Here is a 21,774-nt window from a genome sequence, read left to right as displayed (position 1 = left end):
GCGGCGTCGTGGCGGTGCCGCCGGCGCGCATCCGCGCCCCGCGTCCGTCCTGGGAAAAGGTGGCAGGATGAGGACGAGGCGGCGCTTTGATGGAGGGCCGCCTCTTTGTAGTGGAGGCCTGGAGATGGCCTGTTAGTCAGTAAAAGTGGGGGCCTTAAAGGGCCTCCTCCGACAGGAAGCCGTTTACGCGCTGACGCTGGACCTGCCCGCGTCCTCTATTGTGGGCCCGCCGCCTCCCTCCCGCCCGCCCGCCCCACAGACCCCGCGTCCACACTTCATTAGCATTTCCATAAGAAAGGGGAAGTCATTGGGCCTTTTCTTGCGCTGGCCCTTCATCTTCTTCCGGCTCCTCGCGCCGCTTCCTTGTTCCTTTCAAGCGCTCTGTGAAATTGCAGATGATTTGAAGAAATGTCCCTTCGCCAAAACGGACAGAAAGACAAAGTGGCCCATTGGGTTCAGCGGCAATTTCTGGCAAGTGCCGCTAAGTGACAACAATCTCCCGTCGTCCTCCTACGGGCGAATAACGGGGTGGTCAGCGGCTGCACGTGAGCTTCGGGCTCAGCCTATGAGAACAGCTGAGCTTGATTCAAGACGAGCGCGCGCGTGACGGGGTCATCGTGGAGACGGCCGCGTCCCGCCTCGTCGCACTTTCTTACAATGAGTTTTACTTTTGGTGTCGTCGAGGTCGTAGGTCGCGCGAACGGCGGACCAGGTTTTGCAATCCGCTTTGTGGCTTACATCTTGGATAAAGCACGCGGCCAAACGGGTCCAAAAGTGGCCGTCATCCAGGGCGGGGGCCGTTTCTAATATTTGGTCCCGTTCTCGCGCCAAGGTCGAGGAGCCGTGGCGAGGGGGAGGGTCCTCGGCGGCAACCCCCGGGTGACCGGAAGCGCTTTAACCGCGACCCCATGCCGACGCAGACAAAGGAGCCGGGGCCCAATCACCGTCTGCTCCTTTGTTGCAGGGGGAGCCAGCGAGGCCGGGAAGGCCCCCCCCCCCCATCTCCCTAAATCACCTTCATTTGCTGTGCAAGTTGCTTTTTCCCAGGTGATAGTAAAGCTGCTATGTCTTCATCATAGCCCCCCCCCCCCCTCACACACACACATAGTTGGGGCAAAAAGCTTCCAAAATGACGAGGTCATCCGCTTAATGGTGGCCAGGTGTGCGGCACGCCCCAGTGAAGGATAAAAGAGCGCGCCGGCGCACAACCGCTCATCGCCACCTTCTTTTGCGTCAGGCCGACGCGACGTCTCCTCCGTCGTTTTTCTGACAGCGTCGCCGCAGCCATGTTGGGGAGCCTGCTCTTGGCCGTCCTGTGGGGGGCCTCTCTGGGCGCCGACGTCAGCCCGGCTCTGGATGGACACTGGGAGCTGTGGAAGAAGGCCCACGATAAAGTTTACCGGCATCAGGTAAGGGACTCGCTCGGGGCCCGCCAACTGGCGGATGTCTCTTGTGGCTTCATCAACTTGTCGTTGTCGCGAAGGTGGAAGAGTCAGGTCGGCGGCGGATCTGGGAAGAGAACCTGCTGATGATTAACCTCCACAACCTGGAGGCCACGCTGGGCCTGCACACCTACGAGCTGGCCATGAACCACCTGGGAGACCTGGTAACAACATTTGCCCTTCATTGGTTAAGCGTCCAGACCGGGCCGCTTCTGGAAAAAAAAGGCTGCCGGCTGTGGTTTGCAGACCAAGGAGGAGGTGAGCGGCACTCTTACCGGCACAGTGGTGCCCTCCGACCTGGACAGGATCCAGCTCAACTTCAACTGGGAGCGAAGCGCGCCGCCGCCGCCGTCGCTAGACTGGAGGAAGCGCGGCATGGTCACCCAAGTCAGAACGCAGGTCCAGCGCAATTCAACGTTACCTTTTTGTCCCGTCGGATTTCGGCCTCGCTGCGTCAATCGCTGCTTGACAATGAGACGGCCGTCCGATTAATCTGATGCGTCCGCGGCATTGGTTGTATCGGGAGGTGACTTTAGAAATCCGGCAGGGTTCTTGCGGCTCCTGCTGGGCCTTCAGCGCGGTGGGGGCTCTGGAGGGCCAGCTGAAGAAGACGACGGGCGCGCTGACGTCACTCAGCCCCCAGAACCTGGTGGACTGCTCGCTGGACTTTGGCAATCACGGCTGCCGCGGGGGCTTCATGACCCACGCCTTCCGTTACGTCAACAAGAACGGAGGCATCGACTCGGACCGGGCCTACCCCTACACGGCCAAGGTGAGGGCGGATCGCCGTGAATTTTGATGACCCGACTTGCGGCTGAACGAGCGAGCGCGTCCGTTGTCTCGTCAGCGTGGCGAGTGCGCGTACAAGCCTGAGGACCGGGCCGCCAACTGCTCCGGTTACTCCTTCGTCCCGAAAGGCGACGAAGACGCGCTGAAGGTGGCCCTCGCTAATGTCGGCCCCATCTCGGTTGCCATTGATGCGTCCCGCTCCAATTTCCACTTCTACCGCCATGGTGAGTCCAACTTTAACTTATCACGACTCTCGGATTAATCTTTTTTTCTTATTAGGTGTATATGAGGACCCGGCATGTAGCCACAAAGTGAACCACGGCGTGCTAGCTGTGGGCTACGGCAAAGAAAATGGAAAAGACTACTGGCTGGTCAAGAACAGGTATGCCTTTTTTTAAATGTGAATTTAATTTTTCAAACTGATTTTGAGGCATTCTCCCCCGACTGTATGCTAGCTGGGGTGTGAAATTTGGTGACCAAGGTTACATCAAGATGGCTCGCAACAGACTGAACCAGTGTGGCATCGCGCTCCACGCCTGCTTCCCAATCATGTGACCGCCACATCCTGCACGCAGGACAGCCGTTCGTCTTACTTTTAACAATGATAAATAAAGTGGATTTGAACTTGAAGTCTACGGAGTACATGTGCTAATTTTATCAAGGATTTTAAACCAACTTTTTTTGGGGGGGGTATCAATTTGATGTTGGCAGGGTGGCTCTAATTGGGTTTGGAAACGATACTAAATGACTGTTTAATGCAAACGGCAACATTATAATCCATCCCTTTTTTTCACCTTTGTCTGGTACAAGTGTAGCTTGATCTTCAATGCATTTCTTAAACGAAAATGGGATGGAGCGCGAGACGCGAATGGAATACGGAAGCGGTCCCCTAAATGTCTTACACTGGCCACAAGAGGGCGCCATGTTTTCCTGCTCGCCATGCATTCTAGTCGATATTTGTCTTGACCATTCTGTCACCCTACAAAATGGCGTCCCCCTGGGTGATCAATGAAAATCGGATTTTAAAAAAACTGAAACGGGACAAATGATCGTAGCCCTGGAAAACTAACGTTTAAAGTGTTTTTTAAATGTGTAAGCAGTCTGGGCAGTGTTGTCTGCATGCACCACACCATTTCGTGTGGGGTTTGGTCCCCCCGCCCCCGTTAGAAGTGCACACTTTAAGGTACGTTTATTTCTTTTCGACATAGCGTATATGGTATTTTTCTTCTCTGCACTGGTTTGAATTTTGCAGATCAACTTTCCTTTATTTACCTCCTTTCGCTGAACATATTTCCCCATGTGATTTTTCTCACAGGACAACTCAAAAGAATGACATCACTTTTTTATTTCAGCATCACCAATATATTCATATTTGAAATCACCAAGAATCCATTTGTCATTTACAAAACGAAGACGACACGCCATAAAATTTTGGTGCAGATTTTTTTCTCCAGTTTTCCTGAAAGTTCCACAAATTCCATACTTGCACATACATCGTTTTTTCTCTCTTTTTATACACGGTACATTAATTCTTTGATTTGAACTCACATTTAGAGTAGGTACTGTTCATATAAACAAGGCAAACTAAAAATCCCCATCCAAGTGTAATGCATTCTCACAGTTCCTCGTTTCCTGGCACGGGGAATGTCCTTGTGCCATTTTTGAAAGGGGGTGGTGGGAACAGTCCTCCAATACTTTATCTTGACCAGAAAAGACTTCAATTTCAACCACATAGTACAATATAGCTAACATAAACGCGGTGTCTCTCTCTTTTTCTATCTATAGATAAAAACATTGAATGGTTGAACCTTGAGGGCACTCTGTGGATACACGTGAGCAGGAAAGGCTTCGCTTTGTCCCAATCTAAAATAAAAGCTTGTCCAGCTCAACTATCTCTTTTTCTTATCTATGCCCCCCTGCCCCTCCAATAGCTGACATAAGGATCTTTTTGGACGCATTTTGTGAATATATTTTAAATATGTTCACATATACTAAAGGAAATAAGTGAACATATTGAAATCCTATTCAAAATGTATTCATGTATTTTAGAAATATTGAAAATATATTATTCACGGAATACATTTTAAATGTTTTCAACACAAATACACACTATTTCTTTTTAATCATCTCTTCAAAAGAGATTTACACATTCAAAACGTAAATATATTTTAAATATGTATTCAAAATAGTTGCATGTTTAACACATTCCACGTTTTTAATATTTATCTTCTTTTTCAATATTCCTAAAATATTTTCATACCTTTCAAACATTTAATATGAATCTATTTGAAAGCCGCCCAGTCCCAAATTCCCCCAAAAGAGGTCAAGGAGGACCATGGCCAGCACTTTCCGAACACGTTTGACCAATGTCAAAAGCCCACTTTGATCAAGACCAATCACTGCAAGCAACAAACAGCGACGTCATCACCATCGCCAGCGACATCGTCGAACAATGGAAGGAGGACGGAAACAAAATTTAAAATGGAAAAAAAGCTACTCGTCGCGTTTTCAAAGACACAAACGGCCGGCACATGAAAGACGTCTCAAAAAGTCAGACAACACGACACGAACATGCGTCACGACTGCACAGCGAATTGACTTGCTCTTTTTTTTCTCCTTTTTTTTCTTCTTCAGTCTCTGTGCGTTGTTCATGTTTAGGCTGAGCTCCGCCAACTGCCAAGTTGCATTATAACGTAAAGGCAGGAAAAAACTGGTTCGAAAAGTTTGAGGGATGAAAAGAATGGAGTAAAAAACAGCTCGTATTGTTTACATAACAGTCAAATGACTCAAAATAAATTCAATGTCCTCCTGATGGGTTCAGTTCAGGTCAAGGATCATATTTTTTGAAAACATGGGGATAGCTGGGTGTTTTTTTTTTTAACTAGCCGTTTTCCAGACATGATGATCCTCAACTAAGCCGCTAAAATGCACAAGAATGAGTTCAAGACACTTACTTTGGTGCAAACTATCTCAAACACGGACAGAAATGGCTTTTTCGGGTTAGAAATAGGCTACTTTTATTTGCCTGTTACTACTAGTCAAATATGTATCCCCAAGGTGGGCTCATTTCTAGTTCTCCTCACTTTCTTTTCAAGAAAACGGGCACAACTTGGTCTGATATTTATGATTATTTTTTACCCAAAGTTAGCTGCTTTTCATAAATATTTCACGTCGTGTGATCTCAAACATGGGCAAAATTTGTCACTGGTATTCAACTTTTTCTTTTTTTTTGAGGGGCTGTTGGTACTCTCCTTTGAGCCGTTAGCCTAGTTTAGCATTTTAAAAAAAATACAGGAATCAGCCCGCGTGGGTGGCTAACAGTCTAAGTTGTGGAATGGATGGTGATGACTTTTTAAAAACGTTGCAAAAATGTAAACATAACGAGACGTTATTTTGTGTATTTTGTAAAGCTAATCGGCTAGCTAGTCGTTTCCCTCCAGTGTTAACGCCAAGCTAACTGGTGTTTAGGCTCGGTGAAAAAAAGGAGAGGCGTGTATAGCCCACGCAGATGCACACAAAATTATATCCTCAGTCGTCGATTGTCCGCACACAAGCCGGATGTTAACTTTCGGGAAATGATGACGTCCCTTTTTTTTTTTTTAACTCAAATGAAATCTTTTGTCACGCTTTGTGCCGTAATGTCATCAGTCACTCTCATGCAGCAATGTTTCTTTTGGTCCCGTTTTGTGTTTTTGACTAACACGAATTTCAATGAGAAATAATCAAAGCGTCCCGAGGACATTCAGGCGGCCGAATTGGCCTCATAATGGCCGCCTCCCACCCAAACGGCTATCTCGCTGTTGGATTTCAGCCGTGGGTCTTTGAGACTTGCGTCTGTGCATCCTGTTACGATAGCGCCATCTTCCAAATTCGCTGTCGATCGGTAAAACTGGCGATGGGGGATCATTTCATTTTACAGGGGTGTTGCGAAGTTAGCCGAGCTGGGTCGTAGTGTGAAAAGCAAGTAGATTAGCTTTTGTGTTTGCTACACAAGTGGATCACGCCAGGACCCACGAAAAGGACCCGAAATCGGACATGAAAGCAGCCATTTTGGATCGACGCACCCGTTTGGGGCAAATCCGACGGTCTAAAATAGCAAATGAAAGCACTCACCTGAGCTCGTGCGCCCATGTGTTTTTTTACAAGGATGTAAACTCTGCCTACTCTCAGTACATTCTGCTTTGGAGAACCGGTCGGCTGTATTTCAAGTGAAGAAAAAAAAAAAGAAATTGTGGAATGACGCAAGTTTTCCACACTCGTACTCGCCTGCATCAGAAAACAAATGGGAATCCCCTGAGCTCGATACCAATCCCCCTGCAAAGAAGATGAGGTCATCTACATCGAGGAGCATTCTGGGGCTTCCAACAAAAAAAAAATTAAATTAAAATGCGGATGCAGAGTTTGTAAGAGGGAGCACTTAGACTTGGACAACCCCCCCCCCCCCCCCCTCTGCCACCTTGCCGATGCCGGCGGTGACTACTGCAGCACCTGGCCCCGGGTTTCGGGTAGCTTTGTAGCAAGGAAGCTCCCCGCAGCCAGCGCACCGGCAGCGAACAGGATGGGCACGGCCTTGGTGATGCCCACGAAGGACTGGAAGATGCTGATGCCCAGTACGGCCGCCAGCTTGCACAAGGCGTTCAGGAAGCCAAAGGCCGTGGTCCTGAACGCAACACCAAATGTCTACGTTTCAGCGTCGCCGACGACTACAGACGCCATCAAGAAAGAGTCAAACTAGATAAGTTCTTTCCTTCTTCCTACTCCCTTCAACATCATAACTGTGTTGAATGATGACTGATTGCGCTTTCCTTTTTTGCTATTTTATTGACCTTATTTTCTGGCAAATGATTACCGTCTATCTTTTAAGTTCAATCAACAAACCAAACCGATTAGACGGAGGGTTTTCATTGAACAATACATTTTGAAAAGGGGGGGGGCATTCATTTGAGACTGAAGGAGACTTGAACACATTCCCCCCCCCCCCCCCCCCCCCAATAGTTTTCGTGAGAAAGAAGGCCTCCACGGGGGAGGACGTAACGTTACCTTTTATCAGACGGGTAGAGCTCAACGGTGATGACGTCGAGGGCGTTCCAGGAGGCGATGCTTATGCCGCCGAAGAGACAAAGGAGGGCGATCATGCCCGACTCGCTGTTGCCGAACATCAGGAAGAAGCAGCTGATGCACGAAATGACGCTGGAACCCGCTGCGTGGATTAAGGGGGGGGGGGGCGGTTGATGCTAATTGCGTTAGCCCGTCGAGAGCATTTTGTAAGCACCTTGTAATGTTTTCTCGGGTGACGTCATTGCGCTTACCCAACATCCTCAAGCGGCCAATCTTGTCCATGAGCAGAGCCGACACGATGTTGCCGGGCAACACGGCCAGAGTTCCCAGGAAGTTGACAAAGTAGATCATGTAGGCGTTGTTGAAGTCGTCGCTGAAGTCCAGCATGCAGCCCTCCTTGTTGTGCAGGAAGGTGCTGTTCACCAGCTTGGAGTCCACCAAGCGGTACTTGAACAAATCTGCACCGCAGACACCAGCGTTTCACCACGCGCGCGTTTCCCCGTCGGCCCGTCACGCGCCAGCAAACACAATGGCGCCAAAACGCTACGCTACGCGGCTCTCGTTCCGAGGGTTAAGCGCAACGCCACCCCTCGGACCCGAGGCTCCGACGGCGGGTTTGCGCGTCGTACCCGTGTTGTAAAACAAGCTGGCGATGAAGGTGCAGTTGCGGAAGACGGTGTGCGTGGACGTGATGTCTTCGAAGTAGCACTCCTCGAACACCGAGTCCTCAAACACCATCGACTTCATCTTCAGATTGAGGAACCTGCGGGGTCATTTCGTCGCACAGTCCAAACTCGTGACGACACCTCGAGGGACATGACGATTCTGTACGTTATGGCGGCGGGTCATCGTAACCGTTTGCAATAAAATGGCCGCCGCCCACCGCAACGCGGCGATTCAAATACCAGTAGATTTGTACTTCACGGCGGCCGTGAGCTCGCCAAAGGCCTTTACACTCTTTGGTGGGAAAAAGATGAAGTTGCTCGTTGGAAGCAAAGTAAATCGTGTGAAATCGGGACTTGGAAATGCAAACGTCACAGCGGTGAAAACACGGACGGATACATTTGAACGCGGGTGTGTAGACTTTTGGAGTAAGAAGCCACTCACTTGTCGTTGAAGTAGTAACCCTGGCGGTGCACCTGATTTTCCAGCGTAAAGTTAAAGGTGACATGCTCCACACGCTCCTTGCTGAAGGTCTTGGTGCGCGACTCGTACTCCCGCTTCTGGATGTACTTGATCATGTCCGGGAACCACACGGTCAGGCCGTAGTAGCTGGGGGGGGAAAAAGGAGAAAAAAACACGGCAGCAAGAAAACACAGTCGATATATTTCCCCCTCATTTGTCAAAAGTCTCAATCTTCATTTATTTACCTGAAGGACATGCTGAACCAAACGGCCATGAGCATGAAAGTGGTCCGCTTGTATTCCGGGCCGAAGCAGGCAACGATGTTATTCCGGATCTATCGAAATCAAAACAAACACGAGTTAAGCAAGGAAAAAAAACAAAATCCGCACGGAAAGGCGTTGACGTCGCGTCGATAACCCCGAAACGGAAGCGCCGTTTAGCCAATCCAAAGACGCAAAGGCTTGTTGACGTGTACGCTCCTTGAAATGAGCTCACATCTCTTATCTTAGCATTAAGCTAGCAGACCGTCGCCAGATGAAAGTACGCTACATGATGCATGTGCTTTGTTTCAACTTCCCGCTGTGGAAAAATACAATCTTACATTTTTGGGGCTTTGCTCGATTGGTTTGACGGTAAAATCTCGTCGGCCGGCGGAAGCCATCCTGGTGACAAGCGGGGGTTTTCCGCATCTCACCTGACGCGAGAGGCTCATCATTTTGAGGCGATAGCGCTGCCAGACGGGCGTGTCGGTGCCACCTTCCGCCAACTCGTCCACCTGCTTCACCGTCTTGATGGTGGTCACCTTGGATGGAAAAAGCTTCAATCATCCAGATGGACAATTTGTCCTGCTTTTTACCGTCACCGTGGTAGCTGACACACACACGCGCGCACACAAAGAAGAAAAACCAAGCAATCACAGTAAAGACTTTCTCTGGGTGTCCCTTGGCTCGCATATTGGTGTCATGGACTTGCTTGAGGATCATCCAGCCTTCGTCGTGTTTGCCGTTCTGTTCCCAGAAAAAAAAGCAAGCCCAGTTTTCAGTCTCAAATGGCGTCGGGTCGACCGACCGACCGACCGACCGACCTCCAAGTAGAAGCGCGGACTCTCGGGCATGGCACTGAGGGCGGCGATGGCGGCCACCGAGGGGAAGGCGCAGACCAGAACAAAGACGCGCCAGCTGTGGAACTGGTAGGCCGAACCCATCTGGAAGCTCCATCCTGAGAGAAGAACAAGAGAAACAAATGGAAAACGCTCCAATAGACTTTTGCCATCAGTGAAAAAAACCTCCCTCCAGTAGATGGCGCTCTTTGTCCAGGTGTGGCGGCGCGGTGACGGCAACTCACCGTAATGGGGGATGATGGCCCAGGCCATGGCAGAGGCGTAGATGCCGCCCATCATCCAGAACATGCAAAGCCAGCTGAGGTGCTCACCCCGCTTCTCCTGAGACAGAAACTCCGAGTAGTAGGAGAAGACGATGGGGATGGAGCCGCCGATCCTGACAGCATGCCAAATGACAATTCTTGAGCCTTCAAGACGCGTACGTCGATATACATTTCTTTGGGGGGGGGGGGGGGGTTGTTTTGTTTTACCCGATGCCCGAGAGCAGCCTGCAGAAGAGGAAGGTGCCGTATCCCTGCACGAAGGACGAGAAGAAGGAGAAGATGCTGTTGATGGACAGCGAGATGAGAAGCGACTGGCGGCGACCGATGCGGTCGGCCATGGCGCCCCACAGGAAGGCTCCCACCATCATCCCGAAATACACGATCAGACCTGAGGACGCGCCGACGGCACAAATGTTAAGGCGGGTCGGGGGGGCGGGGGGGGGGAGCAAGTGGAGCCGGCGTACCCAGCATGCTCTTGCTGGGCTCGGACAGACACATGTCCCTCTCGGCGCTGGGCAGGACGAAGCCCACCACAAAGATCTCCACGCCGTCGGCCATGAGCGCCAAGCCCAGGACAAAGTAGAGCGTCCACTGGAACTTTCCGTGGCCGCACTCCCGCAGGATGCTCTCGTACTGCCGCGCCAGCTCCTCCCGGTCTTTGCGCCTCTCCGCCTCGGACGCCGCCGCCGCCTCCCCGAACGGCTGCGGGACCGAGCCGGGCCCGCCGGCCGGGCCGCCCTTGTCCGATTGGGCCCGGGGGATGCCCTGGTACTCGCCCTCGTAAATCTCGTCATCCTCGTCGTGGCCCTCGGTGGAGTCGCTGCGTCCGCCCTCCTCGTCGTCGTTGTCGGCGGCGGACGCCTGGCCGTCGCCCCGGTAGTGGCCGCCTCCCCGCGCCGGGTAATCGTCGTCGTCGTCGTCCTCCTCGAAGCGGCTGTAGGAGCGGCGGCTGTACTCGTCGTTGACGCGGTCCACGCTGCGGGCCACCTTCTTGGAGGCCTGCCGCTTGACCTCCTTGGCGATGTCTTTGGCGCCTTTGATGAAGGCCGTGCGGTTCTGGTAGCCGTCCTCCATCTTGCGCCGGACGCTTGGCTTTTCCTGGGATAAGTTCACCGACTGCAAGGGAAAAGCAAAAGTCCCGTTTTGAGGCGCAGAAACAAAAACAATGCTTTTCTTTCACGGAGCGCACGCTTGAAACGAAGGTTTCGTTTCAATTTTGACGCATGGGGAGAGCAAGCGCTCATCGTTTCTCAGAGCATCCACAATCTGGGTCTCACCAAGGAGAAATCAAACAAATCAAATGCACACCTAAAGTGCTAAAACGAGGCAGGCTTGAAATTGAGCGTGGATGAAAGCATGCCCGATCATCATGGCTTCTTTTTCTAACAGCACAAACAGCCAAAGGAAGTCCGGTGGTGTTTGGACAAAGTCCACAGGCAAGTGTTTGCTCTTCTTCGGGTTCCTCACGGGACGCCAGACTTTTGCATTGAGTGGGAGAGCACCGCCGTGTGCGTGTGTCTGCAATACAATACAATAACATGGCATGCGGCGTTTGCCAGGATGGGCCTGGGGGGCTTTCAGCATTCCCCTTTGAGGTCAGGAGGTGCTACGGGTCTAGTCCAAAATATTAGGCGCACCTCAAACGACGGCTCTCAAAGGAGACCGCATATGCTCGCCTTCAAAATATGAAAATACACAATGAGAATGAACATCTTTCTGATTGGATGTTTAGAAAGCCCGCTTCTGTGGATGCGCTACAGGAAGATGGACGGATGGTTGAGATAGACGGAGAGGGAGCGCCAGCGAGGCAACGCTCTTTTCCGAATGTCACTGAAGGCATCACGGAGCATTTTGCTCATTGGTACGGCACAATTTGGACATTTATTGAGGAAAGCTGGGATTTCCCAGTTAGGTGGGCAGACTTGACATAAACATTTAAGATTTAAAGCAATGGGCCGAGAAAAACGGATTTCCAAAGGATCACACACACGCATCCTGTATTTGCTATTTCTATCTTCAGCAAAACGCGCCATGCCTACGCGCACACCGAAAGGCAGCGAATGAACCGCATTTCCAAGGCGCATTTTACAGGTGGCCTCGTGCCCCATTGAAGAAAAAGCAACATTGCCATGCCGCCGCTTCCATTTATGCGTCCCAGAAAGAAATCAACATTGCCTAACCTCGCAGTAGTTGCACGCGCGCTTGCCGTTATTGTTCGCTGTTTGCATTAGGCTCTCTCGCGCGCAGGTGCAATTGTGCAAATGAAACCTCCGGTGCATTCATAACGGGGAGGAGGGGGGGCGGAAAGAAGGGAAGGCCTCCGTCGCACCGAGATACAGCAACCAAAACGACACTCACATCAATGAGGGGGGGAGACACGTCAAATGGCCAATTTGGTGTTTTTATTGCATGCAATCAGTCCAAATCCGCCCCACTGGAATCTTGTCACGACCTGCAGACCCCGCCCCCTTCCCGACTCGTTCATAAAATGTTAATTGTTGCGTGCAGTCCAACGTATCCGTCGCGGAAAAAAAAGAGTGCAAAGACGTGAAAACGTGGCGTTTTTCGCCCCCCCCCCACCCCCGCGTACGGTAAGTACTCACCGCGCCTCTCGGTCTTCGGAGGATGAAGGCGGTGGTGCTGAGGATGAGGAGGGGGAGGAAAAAGGAGGAGGCTGTTGCTGCGCTGGTGATGATGGCGCTGAGAGGAGCCCACGCCTACACGCTGTCATCATGTCTCCCCACCACCACCACCACCGCCCACACACAAACGTGCACGTACACTTTGTGGCGTGCGCGCGTGCGTGCGTGGAACGGAATGAAATACATTTCATCCGATTGTTTTATATTGGAACTGACCCTGTACGTCGGCCATTTTGTCAAATTTGGGGACTACACGAGTAGCTAAACTACGCAAAGAATAGCACACGTTTTTTAAAAATACAATAATGGCACACACATAAAAACGTCATTCAAAGGGGACGGCTTCCAAATTGAGATCATGTTGAATAAGAAAAAGTTGCAATATTTTGCTTTTACATGTGGCAAATGGGGTCAGAACACTCAGAAAAATAAACATTTACAAATTGCCTGTTGAATAGTGTAGAACAAAAAGTTTCAGACTCTAAAACTCTTCATTCATTATCCAAACCGCTGGTCAACAAAAAGGTTTTTTTAATAAACCAGCGGTCAAGACAATGTCCACCCCCCCCCAAAAAAAAAGTCAGGGTTTTTTTGGGTGGACATTGTCTTGTTTAATACGCGACAAAATGAAATTCGCCCACGAAAGGGATGGGCGAAGACCAAAAGCGGAATTATTTCCGTGACGTGCAACCACAAAGGCTGCTGAAAGCACTCACTGGCGCCCTCTTGTGGCCGCTCTACTCTCATCAAGTACGGTAAATGGCATGCATGGCAGGCGGAAGGTTTTTCGCAATCGGCTGCAACCGCGTCGATCATCTCAAATGGCCCTGAAGATACTCTTTCAAAAGAGTACCCACGTTTCGGAATATGAATGGGCTAACATGGTGGCATTTCATATTTAATCCTATTTTGAATCAGTAAAAGAAATATAGGCTGCTATGAACGATTTTCATAGTGATAACCATTTCAGCTGTATCACGCAGCTCGATTTTCCAACTTCGTAGTGACTTTCTTAACAGCTGAAACTGAATTACTTTGGATTTGATTTTATTTTGGACTGACTAAAACTCGTGGAGTCATTTGCTTGACTCGCACTTATCTTCATGCATTACAAATGAATCCTAAATCTGAGTGAGTGAGTGACAAGTTTGAGTTTATTTTGGACTGAAATTCTCAAATGCGAGTGCTCTGCCTTTTGTGAGAAATTAACAAAAGGTATTTCTTTAAAACGATCCGTCATTGATGTAGTAGAAATTTTTTGTATCAAAACTACCAGTGGTGTCGGCTACTTGGAATCGGAGGAACATCCCTAGTACTAAAGGTTTTCTTCAGCAGCGGTCTTTCATCTGCACAGCGAGTCCCTAAAATACAAAGCTATCAAAATAATCAAACCCATACAAACTTCACTTGATTTGCGTTCTTTAAAAAAAAAAAATCTGTGGAGTATTTTTAGGGCATGGGCGCTCTTAAGGGAACCCGAGGGGGCGCGACCGGCGGCCTGGGCGGCATGGGGGGTGCTCTCTGGTAGCCAAAGGGAGGAGGGCGAGGAGGGGCGGCGCCGTAGCCCGGTGGAGGCATGGGAGGGGGCGGAGGTCCTCTCATACCGGGCGGCACGGGGTGACCTGAAGGGAGGCAGGAAGGCAAAAATGTGTGAAAAAAAAAAAAAAAAGATGACGGGAGCGAGGACGCGGTGGTTTTTGGACATACCCATAGGAGGTCCGTAGGGGGATCGGGGCGGCATGCCCATGGGTGGGGGTGGGGGCATGCCCGGAGGCAGCGGCGCACGGGCTTGATTGGAGCCCGGGGGCGCAGGAGGCGGGGGCACCATGCCGGGAGGCGCCGGAGGGGGCATGGGCATCTGAGGCATACCTGAGGGAAGCCAATGTCAATATTTTCCACTTGAAACGTCACAAAAGAGGAATCCCTCGGAAATCACACTTTGAGTGACTTCAACACGGTTGATGAATTTCTTTCTAACATTGTGGAGTGCCGAGAGAAGATTTCTCTTTTCACAACAGATACAGACTTTCGGACGGACAGACAGAGAGGTGGAGAGATAATCTTGCGCAAAATGGCACCAAGAGAGAGGCCCGGCAGACAGAGAGGAAGATTGAGACAAGAGAGAGAGAGAAGAAAAAAGCAACCATGGCATCCCCACGGAAACACACACCTCCGTGCATGGAGCCAGGCGGGAAGGGCGGCGGCCCCCCGGGGTGGCCGCCCGGCTGCGCCTGATGGCCGTGATGCATGGCCATGCCGTGCGGCATGGCCGGCATGGACCCCGGCGGCGGCATGGGGGGGAAGACGCCGGGAGGCGGCATTCCGCCCGGCATGCCCATGCCGGCGTGTCCCATGGAGGTCAGCACGGGCGGGGGCACGGCCTGCGGGGGAGGAGCGTCGGCAAACAGCTGGTGGGGCCGGTCGGCCTGCGAGAGCGGATTCTGGGCGGCCAGCAGCCGCTCGGCGCCCGAGCCGTGCCGCTCGCCTTTGGAGTCCTTCTTGAAGGCGTAAGAGACGGTGATGGGCCGGTTGCACAGGTACTGGCCGTTCATGGCCTCGATGGCGGCGTCCGACGCGTCGAAGCTGGCAAAGTTGATGAAGGCGTAGCCTTTGGAGTTGCCCGTGTCAGGGTCCCGCATGATTTTGGGCGTCTGCAGGATGACCCCAAAGGCACTGAAGGTGTCGTACAGGAGCTTCTCGTCGATCTCAGAGTCCAGGTTGCCGATGAAGATGTTGGCACCCACGTCCAGGTTCTTGTTGTGCGCCGACGCCTTGTTGACTCGGATGGGTTTGCCGTACAGTTTGATCATGTTCATGATTTTGATGGCGTAGTCGGCATCTTCTTCGCTCAGGAACTCCACAAAGCCGTATCCTTCAGCGAAGGAGGGGGTGGGGGGAAAAATGAAAATGAAAAGATCATTTCAATGCAAATTGCCAAGAGGCAGGGCTGCATTGTAATTTCCTTCGATATCGGCGCATACCTTGATGTTGCCCCGTCACTCTGTCTTTGGGCATGTGCGTGTTGACGACCGGGCCGGCCTGCAGGAAAAGCTCCCATAATAATGGCTCCGACACCTTCTCATCCAAGCCGCCCACGTACACGGTGGCATCTGGAAATTTCAGAAAAAAACATCAGTTCATTTGGCAAACTCCGTTTGTGCCTGTGCCGTAAAAGACGATAACATACCATAGCAAATATACATAAAACGACTAAAGATTTTTGAGGAAGAAAAAAAATATTAAACAAGATTGGTTTTATATGTTGATATATAAAATGAACGAAAGCGCAGAATTGTCCCTTTTCCATCGCCGTACTTCAGTCCCAAGTATCCTCGTTAGCTAACTGGCCTGCTTGGCTAACCGCATCATTGAGCACGTATCCAACTCGTTTACGGCCAAAAAGGAGCACCCAAGCAAAATTTGAATTCCGACACTACTACAAATAGCACAAAGTTGTATTCGACGGCGTATCGATTAAAAGTGAAGAATTAGCGGAGAGTGGCGCTGACGACTACGGCACATGCTTAATAGCCTTCGTACAGTCGCAAAAGAATCAACCGCAAACAGAGGAGGGCCGCACAATGTACAAAAAGAAGTTGAAAGAAGCCACGGCTAGGAAGAAATATCTTAATTGCAGATAGACGGTAAACGCGCGCTTAACTTACCTTGGTTTCGTTCGGAAATCGGTCCCGCTGCCATGTTGAATGAACAACGGTGGGCAACCGCTTGAGGAAGACCCCTCCCCTTCCGCTACGTACGCGGAAGTTTATACGTCATGAAAAAATCGGACGGTCTCAATGGAAGTATTTCAAGAATATTGACTCCTATTTAATTATTAATAGTGTTTCTGAACCGTTTGGGCTGGCCATTTACATACACCTTGCTTCCTATTTTGAAACATGTGAGCTGTGTTGCGCCAAATGTAAAAAAAAAACTTCATTGTGATGTTTTGTATTTGTTGTCATTTCCAGCATGACCTCTTTCAATCCCGTATGTCAATATCTAGAGTTTGTACCGGTAAATGAAAGCGTATGCTAATTTTAAAAATAGATGCATTAAAAAAAAGAAAGAAAAACATTTAAAAACGCATTGTGCATCTTTACACTCTCTCAAACCGCTCCCAAGTGTCTTCATAACATTTTTAGGACATGCTTTCATCAGAAGTACCCCCAGGATCAAGAATGAACAGCACACTTTGCACCCTATTTAACGAGCCTTGCAGGAATTAGCCCCTTTGGAGGAGCGGGCCCAGTCTGATCAAAGCGAGCCAGCCCTCATCTCGACCCATCGACACCTGCACTAATGGTGAACTAGGATGTTGGAACCACGAGAACCCGGACGGAGCCTTAGCTTTGTCATCTCGCCAGCAAGTGTGCGCCTCATAACAATGGCTGGGAAGCGCACAAAAGTCCATTTGACATGACATTGAAAGAAGGTGAAACGTTGCGTGTGTAAACATGGATCATTGTGTATTTTATTTTATATAAATCTACTAAATGTATAAACAGTGAATACAAAACCAGCATATAAAATACACACCACGATGACCTTAAGAAATCCTTTACAAAATTAACAATACTGTTGGGTTAAAAGACATCACAGAAACATCATCCCTAATCGTTTGGACACAGAAAATAGACGGTTCAAATGATATGTCACGTTTGTAGCATGAAATGCATCATGTCCCACTCGTACCACGGGCATCCTTCACACCGCGATGGCGTGCAAGGCATTCCAAGTCACAAGCAAGTGCTGCTACCGAAATAAGACAAAACAGCGGCGCGAGGCCATTTGCGTGCGTAATAGCGCCATCCTCCTTTCTGTGCTACACGTTTCCGTCATGATAAAAGGCCCCGCGTATTTTTCGCAGACTGTATTTCGGCAATTGGCGGGCAGGTGATTTAGGGGATACGCGTCAACAATGTGAATTGCGTCTTCTGGGACGAGGGCAAGCCCAAAGTGAAAATGTGGAGAAATGTGGCAAAATGACAATTGGGGTTGCGGGAGACCGCCGGGATCGTTGCGGGCGCCGGGCAGAGTTCCAATCAGGTTGCCTTGCCCTCGAACGGTCGGTCAGTCAAGCGTCGCCACTTCCAGCGACGGTTGTGCTTTTTTTGTGAAATGCTTCCGAGTGCCACCAGAGGGCACCAATGCCCAATGCTTCAGTGACGCATCCCGACTGAGAGAGAGCCCACTTAAGTTCACACAGAACACTACCTTTTTAGTCACTTGACATCAATTGAACCGTAACATTGTTTATAATATAGATTCCAAGGGACCCGACAGAAAATGCCGCGCCCTCCCCGACAACGTAAGGCCGAAAGAGACAAGAGCAAACCATGTCAACTCCAGGCGGCCGGTTGGCCAACTGGACAAAAACAAAGGCGGTCAGGCACCAAAAGGTAACGAGCCACGAGTGACTCGCGGCTCGTTCTGTGGCCGGTTGCCGTCATCCTCGGGCGGTGTTACCCGAGGACTCTTTTAGTGCGAGGGCAGCGTGGCGGCGTTGGCGGCGCTCAGCTGGCCCACGGCTAACATCAGGATGTCCTTCTTCTCCTTGTAGTAGCGCAGCTCGCGGCCGGCCAGCCGAGCCTCCTCCAGCTCGCGCTCGGTGGCGGCGAGCTCCCGGCCGACGGTGCCGGCCACGCTCTGCTCGCGGTTCACCCAGTCGGCCGCCATCTGCGTGCGCATGTCGTCGTCCAGCGCCCGGTGCGAGTAGTGGGCCAGCACTTCCTGCGACACAGACCGCAATTCAAGATCTTAAGACTGGAAATTGTTGAAAGACGCTTCTCATTTGCAGGCGTCTCATCTCGGTGACAATAGCTTTGCTACCTGACGGGAACACTGGCGCTCCCTCATGGCTTTCAGGCTTCCGTTCCAGTGGAGGAGCTGGAAGACGGTCATCAGCTCCTGTACGGTGAACACACACACGCGCACGCATGCATCTGATGCAAATGTGCAAGCCCCCGCCTCCGAGTCCCAACCTGTTTCCGAGTCGCTCAGTGACGCACCTGAAATTCCAGCATTGATTTGCCTTTGTTGGATTCCAGCATGAAGCGGAAGGCCCCGATTCCTGTATTGGGGTTGTCGGCCTCCTCCCTGTTTCCCTGCGGCAAACGCTACCATCGGGATGGAGAGAAGAGCCGGCATACTTTGCATTTGGAAAAAGACGGCCGACAAACGCTCGGGCCAACGCGGCTTTGCTGCGACCGGGACGCGGCCACCCGACTTACGTTGAAGGAAGCCAAGGCCTCCCCGACGCTCTTCTCGATGAAGTCGTCGGTGATGCGTCGCGACGGGTGCTCGTTAAAGACGGAGTTCATGAGGGCGATCTTGGCGGCGCTGCGTCGGGCCTCCGCCTTGGTGGGGCAGAACTGTAAAAAGAAATCGATGCACGGATGAAGCTCGTCGAGGCGCTTTCGCTTGGGAAAGACCGGAGTCGGGCCGAGGCTCCGTCACCTGGAAACTTCCGAAGCAGCTGCCCCCCGGGAGGCTCACGTAGCAGACGTACGGCGGGCTGCTGGCCGCCACCATCTCGTACACCACCAGCGCGCCGTTGCGCAGGTCGGCGCCGCGGCTCAGCTTCATCTGCCAGAACTCCTGCAAGGCCTCCACCACGTTCACTGCGCTCGACCGCGACGCACCGGAGAGGACAGGAGAAGCTTCATGAGCGCAGTGTACAGATACTTGGGAAAGAAAAGCCAAGCGACCCATTCGGTGAAGTTTCAAAGAATGCGCAGGATCTGAAATGAGACTCCAAAACAAAGGACCGGCACTTTTTCAATGACAGATGCTTCAGAAATGTGCTGGGCAACAGGAACGGAAGATCGCGCTCGGTTCCTTCCCGCCACGGTGAGTCATGAGGGCGTGGAGCAGCCACGGCCGCGGCTCCAGATTAGCATAAAAGGACGGCAAAGTCAGCGCAGACTTTTCCCGAGCCTGTAATGATGATCCGTATCCCTGTTATTATCATCGGGATGATTATTATTCAGCGTTTGAAGCGCCATGTTTGATCCCTGGACGCTTTTTATGAAGTATACCTGCGGTGACCATGCAACGCAGTTCTACGCAAAGTACAACCGCGGCAAAGAACACGCAAGTGGACTTAGTTCTCGCTAGCTCTCAAGGTGTCCGCTGCGCGGACCGATGCCGCTTCAAGATTTGAAAACAAAGGACGGAATCTTCAACCAACTCTCAAATGAGCCGCCGAAGGGAGTGGGAGTCATGCGGCAGCAGTCCGGAGACCACCGGAGATGCTTCATGGAGGATGGGGCTGACTCCGAGCGCAACGGGTCACGTTGAAAAAGATGCAATAGCGACAAACTAATAAGTTGAATGAAACGCTAAAACGTGACATTCATAAGAAGAATGTTTTTTCCGACGCTGACGCTTGTGTGTTGTTCCAAATGACTGTAGAAGCTTATCAATCTTTCATGTAATCCCTGTTTAAGCTTCAGCAGTTAATCCGATAATGAATTAGAACACATGTTACACCGACGCGGAAATTGACCTGAAACGAGCGCAATTGGAAGGAAGCGCAAAAACAAAGTGCATTTGATCAACTTTTTTTTTTTTTAACTTTTCAAGTCGAGCAAGCACATGTGAAGCAGCTCTTCTTCACTTGTGTTGAACATGTCATCACCAAGGACCACGATTATTCTTAATGTCACTTTGGTGTGGTGTGGAATACATTTGAGTTTGTTCATTATTGAAGTGCAAATGTATTCTTGTTTTTCTTTATGGGGGGGGGGGGTACTTGGTGTAAAAAAAGTTTGAGAACCAATTTAGGGGCACACGTAGTCATTTTCATTGGCGTTCGATTTTCGAGAGGAGCGGGGGTCTTTGGAATAATTTCTCCCCGGACCCCAAAAGTTGAGAGGTCCATAAAGTGTGTCGAAAAAGTCTCTTATTCAAGTTCTTACCTCGCCCGTAGCCCTGCGTGTGCTTGGCAAAGCTGCGGACCACCGCCTCCACCGCCTCCTTCAACACCCCCGGGTTGCCGGGGTTGGAGTGGCCAGTGGCGGGGAGAGCCAGGCCAACTCCTCCGCCTCCGCCGTACAGGCTGTGGAGCTGCAGCGGCGGCGGGGGCGGCGGAGGCCCCGAGCAGGCGGCCAGCGACGGCGGCGACGGCAACAGCGGAGGGATGGCCACCGTCACTCCGGGCCGGAGAGACGACGAGGCGGAGGCGGAGGCGGAGGAGGAGCGGAGCGTTCCACCGCCGCTCGGCCCCGAACCGAATCCGATCCCCGGCTGGAGCCGCTGAGGGCGGATATGGACCGGGAGGACGTGAGATTCCATAGTCCAAACGCGACGGTCGAATCGGGTCTGGGTGGAGTCGGTACCGAATGCAGACGTTCGGTTGTGGTTAGACGTAAAAAAAAAGGTTAAACGGAATTGAACTGGGCTTTGTCCGCCAGGAAACCCGAACTGTACTTGACTGTTCTTCTGGTCTGCATCCTGCCTGCTTGGACGGCTCGTCCAGTTGCTTTCAGGGACGCCACGTAAAACTTACGACTACATCAAAAACAATTCACGCGACCTTTTTTCATTCACGTGTCTCACAACAAGAGAATACATCGCATATCGGTTACATTGTGTACACTTATTATTTTAAATTGTGTCACTTTCCAACGAATAAAGCATTTAGTTACCAAGAAAATGTCGACCTTTCCGATTTTCGTACATGACTTGAAGGCATCATTGTAAAGTGGGAAATATTAGGGCAAGAAATCTGAGCCCACTCTTCGTTCGTTCCAGTCCGGCCTACAAATGTGCCTCCCTCGCCACAACGCTACACAATGCAGCAGGTTTTCATTTAACAGACTACCACGACGGAACAATGGAAAATGACGATCGTGGCGTCTACCTTTGAGACTCAAAGACTTTGTGATGGAAAAAGCAGGAGGAAATGGGACCTGGCCCCCTGCGTAACACCCCCCCCCCCCGTCTATAAGTGTTTATTCTTTCTGCGGTCTGGTAGGACGCCAGAGGAGGAAAGATGGAACATTGTTTTAAAGAGATCCACATTGCGATCGAGATGATGTCAATGCACATATCAGGTTCCATTAGGCCTCCATTTTGCCAATGTTTTGGAAATTCTGTCTCACAACATGGAATTCGGTTGGGTCGGTGTTCACGAGTTGATGCCTCAAAAAGTCTTCAAATGCCGGCAAACATGAACAAACTGCCACTTGGTTTGAAGCGGCCATTTCGGGTTAACTTTGGCCTCCGTCGCAAGTGGTCCTTCAAAGGCAAACTTAAAAGTTCAGCCTCCGAAGACAGACTGAGGAGGACAAAGCTGAAGAGCAAGGAACTTGAAGGTTGACGGGGAGTAG

At 51.0% G+C, this 21,774-nt stretch overlaps 4 protein-coding genes across 6 annotated transcripts; 1 reads left to right on the top strand and 3 right to left on the bottom strand.

Annotated features, from left to right (window-relative positions):
• The first annotated feature begins 1,265 nt into the window (after positions 1 to 1,265).
• Positions 1,266 to 2,861, top strand: LOC127603685 (procathepsin L-like). Its single transcript, XM_052070202.1, has 7 exons — positions 1,266 to 1,409; positions 1,484 to 1,606; positions 1,689 to 1,841; positions 1,990 to 2,214; positions 2,290 to 2,455; positions 2,511 to 2,613; positions 2,687 to 2,861. Exons 1-7 carry the CDS (start codon positions 1,287 to 1,289, stop codon positions 2,784 to 2,786), a joined length of 993 nt encoding a protein of 330 aa, XP_051926162.1. The 5' UTR covers positions 1,266 to 1,286; the 3' UTR covers positions 2,787 to 2,861.
• A 700-nt stretch (positions 2,862 to 3,561) lies between these two features.
• LOC127603657 (synaptic vesicle glycoprotein 2A-like) lies at positions 3,562 to 12,570 on the bottom strand. 2 transcript variants are annotated; one of them, XM_052070132.1, is made up of 14 exons: positions 12,401 to 12,570; positions 10,262 to 10,913; positions 10,005 to 10,185; positions 9,759 to 9,910; positions 9,499 to 9,632; positions 9,332 to 9,421; positions 9,109 to 9,216; positions 8,660 to 8,748; positions 8,397 to 8,561; positions 7,919 to 8,052; positions 7,541 to 7,747; positions 7,272 to 7,431; positions 6,688 to 6,891; positions 3,562 to 6,589 (listed from the first exon to the last, which is right to left on the bottom strand). In XM_052070132.1, the coding sequence occupies exons 2-13, from the start codon at positions 10,869 to 10,871 to the stop codon at positions 6,708 to 6,710; spliced, it is 2,214 nt and encodes a 737-aa protein (XP_051926092.1). In that variant the 5' UTR covers positions 10,872 to 10,913; positions 12,401 to 12,570; the 3' UTR covers positions 3,562 to 6,589; positions 6,688 to 6,707. The 2 variants fall into 2 exon arrangements, with proteins under 2 accessions (XP_051926092.1, XP_051926090.1); XM_052070130.1 differs by having other exon boundaries at positions 3,562 to 6,891; positions 12,401 to 12,569.
• A 1,001-nt stretch (positions 12,571 to 13,571) lies between these two features.
• Positions 13,572 to 16,214, bottom strand: sf3b4 (splicing factor 3b, subunit 4). The gene is made up of 5 exons (XM_052070190.1): positions 16,105 to 16,214; positions 15,421 to 15,549; positions 14,610 to 15,311; positions 14,147 to 14,308; positions 13,572 to 14,061 (listed from the first exon to the last, which is right to left on the bottom strand). The coding sequence occupies exons 1-5, from the start codon at positions 16,136 to 16,138 to the stop codon at positions 13,889 to 13,891; spliced, it is 1,200 nt and encodes a 399-aa protein (XP_051926150.1). The 5' UTR covers positions 16,139 to 16,214; the 3' UTR covers positions 13,572 to 13,888.
• Positions 16,215 to 16,891: 677 nt separating this feature from the next.
• lix1l (limb and CNS expressed 1 like) lies at positions 16,892 to 21,299 on the bottom strand. 2 transcript variants are annotated; one of them, XM_052070193.1, is made up of 6 exons: positions 20,362 to 21,299; positions 18,899 to 19,062; positions 18,673 to 18,813; positions 18,451 to 18,558; positions 18,272 to 18,349; positions 16,892 to 18,172 (listed from the first exon to the last, which is right to left on the bottom strand). In XM_052070193.1, the coding sequence occupies exons 1-6, from the start codon at positions 20,735 to 20,737 to the stop codon at positions 17,921 to 17,923; spliced, it is 1,119 nt and encodes a 372-aa protein (XP_051926153.1). In that variant the 5' UTR covers positions 20,738 to 21,299; the 3' UTR covers positions 16,892 to 17,920. The 2 variants fall into 2 exon arrangements, with proteins under 2 accessions (XP_051926153.1, XP_051926154.1); XM_052070194.1 differs by having other exon boundaries at positions 18,451 to 18,546; positions 20,362 to 21,296.
• Positions 21,300 to 21,774: the final 475 nt, after the last annotated feature.

The sequence above is a fragment of the Hippocampus zosterae genome, chromosome 7, assembly GCF_025434085.1.
Source record: "Hippocampus zosterae strain Florida chromosome 7, ASM2543408v3, whole genome shotgun sequence".
NCBI lineage: Eukaryota > Metazoa > Chordata > Actinopteri > Syngnathiformes > Syngnathidae > Hippocampus > Hippocampus zosterae.
This window is presented reverse-complemented; position numbering and strand designations above follow the sequence as displayed.

What these genes read in the sequence shown, in the direction of transcription:
- LOC127603685 (XM_052070202.1), top strand. Translation starts at nt 1,287, where the DNA reads ATGTTGGGGAGCCTGCTCTTGGCCGTCCTGTGGGGGGCCTCTCTGGGC. An exon ending in CCTACCCCTACACGGCCAAG is followed by an intron (nt 2,215 to 2,289) that starts GTGAGGGCGGAT and finishes TTGTCTCGTCAG; the next exon opens with CGTGGCGAGTGCGCGTACAA. An exon ending in TTTCCACTTCTACCGCCATG is followed by an intron (nt 2,456 to 2,510) that starts GTGAGTCCAACT and finishes TTTTCTTATTAG; the next exon opens with GTGTATATGAGGACCCGGCA.
- LOC127603657 (XM_052070132.1), bottom strand. Translation starts at nt 10,871, where the DNA reads ATGGAGGACGGCTACCAGAACCGCACGGCCTTCATCAAAGGCGCCAAA. An exon ending in ACCCAGAGAAAGTCTTTACT is followed by an intron (nt 9,217 to 9,331) that starts GTGATTGCTTGG and finishes TTTCCATCCAAG; the next exon opens with GTGACCACCATCAAGACGGT. An exon ending in GGTTACTACTTCAACGACAA is followed by an intron (nt 8,053 to 8,396) that starts GTGAGTGGCTTC and finishes ATGACCCCGCAG; the next exon opens with GTTCCTCAATCTGAAGATGA.
- sf3b4 (XM_052070190.1), bottom strand. Translation starts at nt 16,138, where the DNA reads ATGGCAGCGGGACCGATTTCCGAACGAAACCAAG. An exon ending in AGTGACGGGGCAACATCAAG is followed by an intron (nt 15,312 to 15,420) that starts GTATGCGCCGAT and finishes CCTTCGCTGAAG; the next exon opens with GATACGGCTTTGTGGAGTTC. An exon ending in GCCTGGCTCCATGCACGGAG is followed by an intron (nt 14,309 to 14,609) that starts GTGTGTGTTTCC and finishes GGCTTCCCTCAG; the next exon opens with GTATGCCTCAGATGCCCATG.
- lix1l (XM_052070193.1), bottom strand. Translation starts at nt 20,737, where the DNA reads ATGGAATCTCACGTCCTCCCGGTCCATATCCGCCCTCAGCGGCTCCAG. An exon ending in AGGCCTTGGCTTCCTTCAAC is followed by an intron (nt 18,559 to 18,672) that starts GTAAGTCGGGTG and finishes TCCCGATGGTAG; the next exon opens with CGTTTGCCGCAGGGAAACAG. An exon ending in AATCAATGCTGGAATTTCAG is followed by an intron (nt 18,350 to 18,450) that starts GTGCGTCACTGA and finishes TTCACCGTACAG; the next exon opens with GAGCTGATGACCGTCTTCCA.